The sequence below is a fragment of the Nematolebias whitei genome, chromosome 5 (assembly GCF_014905685.2).
Source record: "Nematolebias whitei isolate Nwh7 chromosome 5, NemWhi1, whole genome shotgun sequence".
Taxonomy (NCBI): domain Eukaryota; kingdom Metazoa; phylum Chordata; class Actinopteri; order Cyprinodontiformes; family Rivulidae; genus Nematolebias; species Nematolebias whitei.
The window spans coordinates 25,825,348-25,834,812 of NC_056502.1; the positions used below are offsets into that span (position 1 = coordinate 25,825,348).

The 9,465-nt window shown below is 36.8% G+C and overlaps 1 protein-coding gene across 1 annotated transcript in view; it reads left to right on the forward strand.

Annotated features, from left to right (window-relative positions):
- The window catches only part of LOC119410162 (F-actin-uncapping protein LRRC16A), a 71,147-nt gene that overhangs the window by 9,604 nt on the left and 52,078 nt on the right, over positions 1-9,465 (forward strand). Inside the window, exons 3-4 of the mRNA XM_037677073.1 lie at positions 6,174-6,224; positions 8,183-8,242. Coding sequence (XP_037533001.1) covers positions 6,174-6,224; positions 8,183-8,242 — 111 coding nt within the window. The remainder of the gene's footprint in view (positions 1-6,173; positions 6,225-8,182; positions 8,243-9,465) is intronic.

The window sequence follows — 9,465 nt, forward strand, 5'->3', positions numbered from 1 at the left end:
TAGTTTTTTTTTTTTTATTTCCTTATTCCTATTATATTATTCTACTATTATTATTCTTATATATACTATTATTATTATATATATCCTACTATTATTATTATTATATATATTAGTTTTATTTTATTTCCTTATTATTATTATTCCTATTATAGTTCCTTATTTTCATTATTAATTTTTTTTAGAGTGACCATCAAACCCACTGTTTATAGGGAGTAACTGTGTTTTATGTCCAAATTAGTTCACGTTAAAACACTTTATTTTCTAAACCTAAATCTGACAGTATAAACCCTGAACAAAACAACTAATATAAATCTCTCATTTTAGCTATTTAGTCTGTATAACAGTGGTGTTATAGCAGACTATTTAGAGTTTAGCTGTACATTTTAGATATGTACCAGATTTCCTGCTGCATGATGGTATTATTGCCAACCATCTATTTTTAATTACTGAATCTTATATTATTTTTGCTGTTTATTATTTTGCACATAAATGCTGACAGTTTATACAACTGTAACGAGCAGCAAGCACCAGTAACACCAAAAGAGAACAACGTAATAAAGCATGAAATGTATCAGAGTCAGACACCACATGCCTCAGTTCACTGCAGCTGCAGTCTGATGGAACCATCCAATCAAAGCTCTCCAGGAACTGTCAGCTGCCTTTGTTCCTTTCCAAGCTCATGTCTCTGGCACTAAAATACACAACGCTGAGCAGGGCAGTAATAAAGGAAAATTGATGTCTTTGTTTTTTTTTCCTCGGTGCCTGCCAGCTCAGTATATAAACTGCAGATGATGGTTTCATCCATAATGTGAAGAAAGTGGCCACTCTGAGGAGGCTTTTCTTAGTAAATTGTATACATTTTAAATGATTTTTGCTTCCTAATCATTGAGGTTTGGTCCCTATAGGTAGTTTGATTTAGGTGGTTTGATACAACTTTAAAGATATAAAATGCGATATATGTGTAGGCCTGTCACGATTAACAATAAATCAATTAATCGCATGATGAATGAAAGTTATCAACCTCATTTTCATTTATCGGCTTTATCGATTTTTCGTGTCTCTCGCTTTCTACTGAAGACACTGGATGACAAAAAGCTCGAATCTGGTGCTCTTCACTGATTCCTCCCTTTCTCTTTTCTCTTTAAAATATGTTTTAACCATCCAAAGTCGCGTTTTTGGATTGTTAAAAGCGGCTAAGCTGAGAAGCTAAGCTACGAGCTAAGCTAACAGGCCGACCTCGGGAATAAACCTCCGTCTTGTCGAAGCTCCAAAATTCATGGTTGAAACCCGAGCCTTCGTGTAAAAAGTTGTTTTCCTCTGCAAAAAGATGCTGAGAACTTGTTTACTGATTTTTTTTTTTATTTAAATCTTTGTGTGAAAATTAAAATGCTATGCTAAAGAGCTCAAATCACTGAGCGTCCACCATGTCACCATGTCAGCCCATGTCATGTCAAGGGCCCTCCCTCCCATTTTTCTTAAAGAGACACGCTGCTCAACTAAGATCCATTCTTTGGTTCAAACAATCTTATACTGCCATCAGGTGGTCAAAACATTTACTACACACCAAAGAAATCAACATTTCTTCTAAAATTTGACATTAATTATTGTTAAATTTCAAACAATATTATCGTTTATAGCAATAATTTCTGAGACAGTTCAATTCAATTCAGTTTATTTATATAGCGCCAAATCACAACAAAGTTGTCTCAGGGCACTTTACAGGAACATTCACATACATAAAAACCAATTAGTAAAGTTCTCTATCTAAGGAACTAATTGCCCAGCAAAACTTATCGTGACAGGCGTGACATATATGTGAGTTCATTTTGGCCCCAGTGCTACAAAGCAATGAAAGGCACTTTTGTTTTGGAAATTATTATCAGTAGCAGTAGTAGTGGTAGTAGTATTCTTTCTTTTACAGAATTTGCATTTTTACAACATTAAAACCAGTCTCAGATCATGAGTCTAGGATTATAATGAAGCATAGATGGAGATTATATATCATATACTATTTTGCATATTGTAGATTTAATATTTTGTATATTGTTGGTAGGCATGTTATTGATCTGTAGTTCTTGAGATTAGCTGTTTCTTGATTTATGGGGGAGGAGGTAGTTGGTTCCAGATATCAGGCAGTCTAGTAGGGGTGCACCAATTGCAGTTTTCTGGCAATCACCAATCACCGATTTCTAAAAAGTCTGACCTGCCTATTCCAATTTTAGCCGATACCGATTTTGTTTTATAAGCGACACTGTCAGATGTTATAAGGTCACAATGCACCTTCAATTTTCCAATATTATTTTATTGATAAACATACCCTTGAACAATATCCTAGAAACAATACAAATTAGTTTTAACTGGCCATGAGGTAGTGCTCTGAAATATAAATGACGTTTAGACAATTGTTAAAACTAAAAAAAAAAAATTAAAAAAAATCTGTAAAATTGTTTTCTCATGCAAGTATCGATCAATTTCCCAAAATTAAGGAATCGGCCGGTCAATTTATCGGTGCACCCCTACAGTCTAGGCACTTTTCTAGGCATTTTTCTGGATTACGAAGCAATCATCAAATGCTTTGACCAGGTCCACATGGACAGCAGGCAGATGTTTCAATCAAAGGTTGACTATTCCATTGTTACCTAATGCCTTCCAGCTGCTGGACTGACCCGGCTGCTGTAGTTTTTTGAGTTGTGATAGTTACCATTTTCATATTCTTTAGCAAAGTTCTCTAGCCAGGGAGCAATTTCCCTGTGCTTTTGTTTTACTTATTCTCCCAAATATTTGCATGGGATATCTCAATCTCTTTTTATTTAACTTCAATGGCCTTTTGTCCAAGCTCTCTGTAGAACAGTTTGCATTTTGTTGTAATATTTTATTTTGAGGGTAGACTTGCTGCCTTTATCATATCTTATTCATTATGTTTTGGCTTGTAGTTGTTTAAGTTTTTCTGTAACAGTCGTGTATAGTTTGGACAATGTACAGTTTTGTTACCTCCAACATCTTTTCTGATGGTGACACTGGTTAATCCCACACCCACACATCAGGATTTTTGAAAAACTGTTAAGAGCTTCTGTACATCATCTTATCAAGGTGCTCTGGTCCAAATCTCAAGGAGATTTGCTCATATTTAAAGACAAAATAGTGTTTTGTAGGATATGCAAAAATTGGAAAAACATTGCCAATTCATTCATAAATGGCTGACTTCCTGTTGATTTTACAATTTGGTGCTAAAAGACTTTTGTAGGTCCTGGATTGATGCACCTATGTACCAACATTCATGTTAAAATATTCAGCGATGGAGTGGTTGCATTAAAGATGGCACTAGAGAGCTAATTTGTCATGTGTTTAATTTATTTCAGTTTTTCATTACAATTGTCCTAAGGGTGTGCTAGTAGCAGGGGGGAAAGGGATGTTTTTTTCCACTATGTTGTTGTAGACCAAGCAATTGGAAATTTGCTGCATATTTAGAAGTAGAATAAACATGGTGAGGAACAAAAATCTACATATGGGCAAATTTGGCATATTTGGCACAATTTGCCTCTGATATTGTTTGAGCCAATGCAGCCTTCAGGAGGCATGACCAGGTGCTTTAGAGCTGGACGAATATGTGAATCGTCCTCGGTGGACAGGGATGAGGAGGAATGGGCCAGCGTCCACTTCTTCTGAACATACACATGGTCCAAATCGTTTCAGTGCACAAAGGCCTTGTATCACTGCTTGCAGTTTTAATTTATTTTCTTTTGCTTACCTGGGATGTTTGCTGTACCAAATTGTATATGAAGTAACACTGCAGATTCACATGGATCTGAGAAAAAAAAAAATCCTGATATCTTGACCTAGCAGTGGTTCTTCAGGATTTTTAGACAGTTGAACAACGTTTGGCATTGTTAACAATCTGGATTAGCACATTTATTAAAACACAAATTAAAAATGTGACATAAAGGCTTTGCTATGAAGTTAGCTGAGATAAGTAGCCTTCCATACATATTGTCTCCCCCACAAAGTTTATCACTATTTTTTTTTAAACCAACATAAAATTAAAATTCTAAATGTAAATGTAACATTTCACAAGTGCTGAATTCTTAGGACTTATCTGAAGGCATTGTAGGCCTTAAGGGTTCCCCAGTAATTCAATGGTTGTAAAAGTCATGAAATCAGTAATTCAGGTATTTAGTAGTAGGTTTTTATGAACTACTAGTATTATACCTGTTATAGATAACTCTTTGAATTATATGATTTTGTAGAAATAGTTTAACCCTGAATGCATCATCAGCTATTATGATCCGAGCCCAGGCCCAAGAGCATTCTTGTTTTAAAATGACACTAATCGCAAAGATTTCATAGAGGTTCATACAGAGTATTTTAAAAACTTTTAGAAAATTATCAATCATGCATTACTTGATATTTTATTTTTGACATTTAATTTTTTGATTATTAAACCAGTGGTAGTAGCAGACTCTAGCACTTTTAGTATAGCTTGCTTAAAATATCTGTTAGTTCATCATTCAGTAAAGAATTACTGGTAAATGTTATTCCCTCACACACAAGTCATTCAAAGAACTATATATCCAAGTTATTAATTGTTCATAAGCTTTCCACTGAACTACTACTCCAAAAGATCTCAACTACCCCTTTATCTGAAATAAGAACTAGTATTTAAATGAAAAAAGAAGTTTGAGAGCGCTTTTGAAACCTCTCTTGACGTGCATTTATTTTTTCCCCTCTGGAAAAGTTGGAAGTAACCCCCCACCCCACCCACACCCCCGCCCCCGACTATTTAAAGGTCACACTGTACTTGGTTGTAATATCTTCTGAGAGCACAAAATCCACGGCCATGGCTTTTTTAAATTTAAAATATATTTCCAAGGTGAGTCTTTCTTTTCTTTTTTTTACTCCTGTTCATCTGGGTTAGTTTACACTACAGTAGTCCCTCATTTATCACAGGTGTTAGGGACCACGCCCACCCACGATAAGTGAAAAACTGCAAAGTAGGGATACAGTAGTCTAAGTTCAAGTTCAGTTCAAGTTCAGAAACTTTGTCATGACATGTGCCAGGCTGTAACCTCACCCATCACCTGTTACTCCCAATCTCCCTCCTTAAATAAACAATTTAAATTTAAATAATGTAACATTTTAAATAAACAATCCATACAGCATGGATTGTTTATTTAAAATGTTACATTATTTAAATTTAAATTGTAGAGAAGAGAAGGACATCAAAGGGATGTCACTCAGCTTCATCTCTGCAGCATGGAGCAGAAATGTACTTCTTGATCAATTACACTGAAACAACTGAACATAGAAGTTCTAAAATAATTTAAAATAACTTTTAACACTTTTATATTGTGTGATTATGATGATTTTACGATGTGACATACTTTGAATTTTAAGTTGGAAGACAAAAGTTGATTGATGCATCTGGACAGCAAAAAGGTTAAGTTAACCCTTTGCTGTCCAGATTAACCCGGTTAACCCTTCACAAAGCTGATGCAGCAAGAGAAATGTGTGCGTGGCAGAGAAGGAGATCAGCTGATCAGCTGCAGGAGGGAGCTTTCCCCTGCACTTGTGGGCTTCACACATGGTGCAAAATCCTTTAAAATAATTTATTTTAAATTAACAACCCATGGCTCATCCATCAATTAGCCAACTGTGTCATGTCTAATCTTACTTTGAAAAAACGTGATATAGCGAATCCGCAATAAACGAACCGCGAAGTGACTACTGTACTTTACTATAGTAATAACAGCTGCCGACTGCTCCACCTGGGTGTATCTCACATATGATGGGTTAAATGCAGAGCACAAATGTTGTCATTTTATGGGAACATACAATGATGACAATACATAGCACTTACTTATTAACTAATTGGTTATAGCACTAAAGTCTTTTGAATTCAACATGCATCTTTTTAACATGATTGAGTTGCAGTTGAGTGCATTTTATTTCATTAAACCAGCTAAGGGAACAGAAATGCTGCTTGTTTGTATCTGAAGGCCAGATTGATCTTTTTGCAATACAAATCTCTTCAGTGTTTGATTCCATCTTGACAGACGTTTCCCACATCTTTATGTCTCTTGAGTCAGTGTGACACTTGTTGTCGTTTTCTTGTTGTTAAAGCTCAAGAATCAGATGATTCAGTAAGCTCATTCATTATTTTCTCTGTTCTCCTTCAGGCTCTGGCTTCTCATCGTGCTTACCTCTTAACAGCACGCATTCCCACCAAGGTGAGAGCTGATTGCTATCAAATTTTAAAAATATAAGTAGGCTGGGACATTTTTATAATTTACCTGGGTGCTATCTAGAAAATGTCTAAACTAAGAAAACAATATTTTTAATCACTGTTTTTCTATTAGTCTGTTTAATTTCTGACTTGAGTTTAATAGAATAAAAATATGACATTTCATAGGTTTTAACTTCAGTCTTTAGAGAGCCAGTGTATCTCTTCTACCAGTTCCAAGCCCAGTTAAATGGTGATAGTTGTGTCAGGAAGGGCATCTGACATTTAAAAAAAAAAGCTTGTGCCAAAACTAACATGAGTTCATCCATCGACGATGTTGGGGTTAAAACGACTGCCACCGGTGCTGTTGACAAACAAGGTGCGGGGGAAATTGTGCTACTGTTAGTCCAAGACCACGAGGGAAATGTGTCAGGAGACAGAGGGAGACGAGGAAAGTCAAGAATGTAGGACTGAGGGTGGTAACTCTAAATGTGGGGACAATGGCAGACAAATGTAGGTTTTATTGGGTAGATCAGGCCAACATCGGGACAGGAATACTTGCATGACATGTAGACAGTTTTATAGGGGGGCACACAAAGTTTTTTCTCAGCCTTAATCCCCTGACTCAGATCTGCTTGACACAATGTGTCTGATGCTGTCTGGCTACACTCTCCCCTGCCACAACCTTACAGTTCCCAAAGTTTCCTCTTCTACACAGAATGTAGTCGACCTGTGTACTCCTTCCTCCACTCTTATAGGCCACTATGTTCCTCCCTCTTTTGGAAATAGATGTTCACTACAGCCATTTCCACTCTTTGGGCAAAATCCACTACCATCTGTCCTTCCTGGTTTCTTTCCTTGACACCAAACCTACCATCACTTCTTCATCCCCTCTGTTTCCTTCACCAACAAGTCCATTCAGGTCTGCTCCGATCACCACTCTCTCCTCCCTGGGAATACTCTCTATCATTTCACCCTGATCTTGCCAAAATGTAACCTTGTCCTCCACATCACATCTAACCTGTGGAGCATAACCACTGACAGCATTTAGCATCAGACCTTTTACCTCTACCTTCAGACACATCACCCTATCTGACACTCTTTTCACCTCTACTACATTCTTTGCCAACTCCTCCTCCAGGATCACCCCTACTCCATTTCTCTTTCTATCCACACCCTGGTAAAACAGTTAAAACTCTGATTCAATGCTGCCTAGCGGCCCTTCCACTTGGTTTCTTGGACACATAAAACATCTACCTTCCTTCTCTGCATCATGTCAGCCAGCTCTCTACCTTTGCCTGTCATTGTCCCCACATTTAGAGTTCAGTCCTACATTCTTCACTTTCCTCTTCTCCCTCTGTGTCCTGACATGTTTCTCTCCTCGTGGTCTTCGACTAACAGTAGCACAAATTCTGCCAGCACACTGTTTATTATCAGCACTGGTGGCGGTTGTTGTTAACCCAGGCCTCGACCGAAACCGAACCAGTATGGTGTCGCTTTGATGAACTCGCATATTAGTTTTGGCCAAAGTGTTTTACAATAAATGCACTGACTTGTGCTGCATAGGGCTTTTTAAAATTGATTTATTTATTCAGTATTTGTCCATGCAGCTGCAAAATACCCGAGTTTTTTAAAAGTATAAAATTGGTCCGTTAGGCAAAAGAAATAGATTAGCTTTAACAATAAAAGTGCCTGTAGTCCTATTTTGTGCATATTCAGAAGACCAGGCATATATTTGACAAATCTATTAATGCAAAGTATGTTTTACTAATTTTGCTATTACATTTCTTGCAAAGGGGTTTAATGTTTAGTAATTTATGATTCACTATCAGTGATATGATATCAGCTACTAGAAATATTGTTGTTATAATCATGTAATACCTCTTTTTTTCATCTCTATAGGAAGACATTGCTTTTTATCACAATATAACATTACTTCAACTTTAGTGGTTGTTTGTCTTTTAGGTGGAACACAACTTTAATTATCTGGAGATCCAGGGAATTTCTTGCAACAAGCCAACACAGGTAGAGAAAGTTACACATGGCAAAATACTAAAGAAATATATCACTTGTCTTTTCCTACTAAAAGTAAAAACAGTATTTTATCACTGGAATCTAATCACAAAACTCTTTGTTCGTCCCCAAGTAAGAAGTTGAACCCAGCAGTTAAGCTAAAACCAGCAGCTAAAATAAACTAAGTGTAATTGTGAACGAACAATAATGGACAATGATCAGTATGTCTTTTTCTTTAAAGGTTAATTCACCTGGTGAACTCACAAAACCTTGTATAATGTTTTATAACCCCTCACTTCCCCCCACGCTATTGCATAGAATCGGGGAGTGGTGGCGCAGAGGTTAGAGAAGGTGGGCCTGTGATCAGAAGATTGCCAGTTCAAGCCCCGGTACCGACAACATCAAAAATGTGGGTGGGGTAGGTGAAGCACCCACACCTGCTCCCACCCTGATTCACCCCACTCTGGGCCCATGAGCAAGGCCCTTAACCCCCACCATCTGCTCCCTAAACAGGTCTCTCTTGAAAATGAGTTCTCGTGGCTCAATGAGACTAACCTGTATAAATAAATGGTAAATGAAAAAAAATCACTGCAGCATCTTTAATTAAAACTATATAAATTGTTCAAAAATATAAACTGAACAAAAAATACTTTCTTAAACCTGAAAAACTCATTAATACAAGATGTGGTAAAAAAAAAAAAAAAAAGTAAGCTCTAAAGACTAGCTGGTTGCCAGTTAGTGTACAAAGAAATTGTAATTTGACACAGCCCGTCCTAAATATTCTTCAGAATTTTTGTTTTTAATTTTATCCAAATTGTTTCAAATGCTCCCATAACCTCCCAGTAACATTACTACCTTCTACTAGTCTCTAGTGTCCTTAGAGGAAAAATCCGCAATAGGGAAATCCCATTTTAAACTTTTTTTAATACCATTATCATAACATACAATAATGCAGTAATGTCTGACAAAGATGTTAGAGTTTGAATGTAAAGAGCAAAAACACAATTGCATTTTGCACAAGTTAACATTTAGTGCAAAAAATAAGTTTTACATTCATGCAGGCTGAAGAATGTCTTCATCTGTCTGTCTGTCTCTCTCTCTCTGTCTGTCTGTCTCTGTCTCTCTCTGTCTCGTGTCTGTCTGTCTCTGCTGTCTCTCTCTGTCTCTGTCTCTGTCTGTCTGTCTCTCTCTGTCTCGTGTCTGTCTGTCTCTGCTGTCGCTCTCTGCTGTCTCTC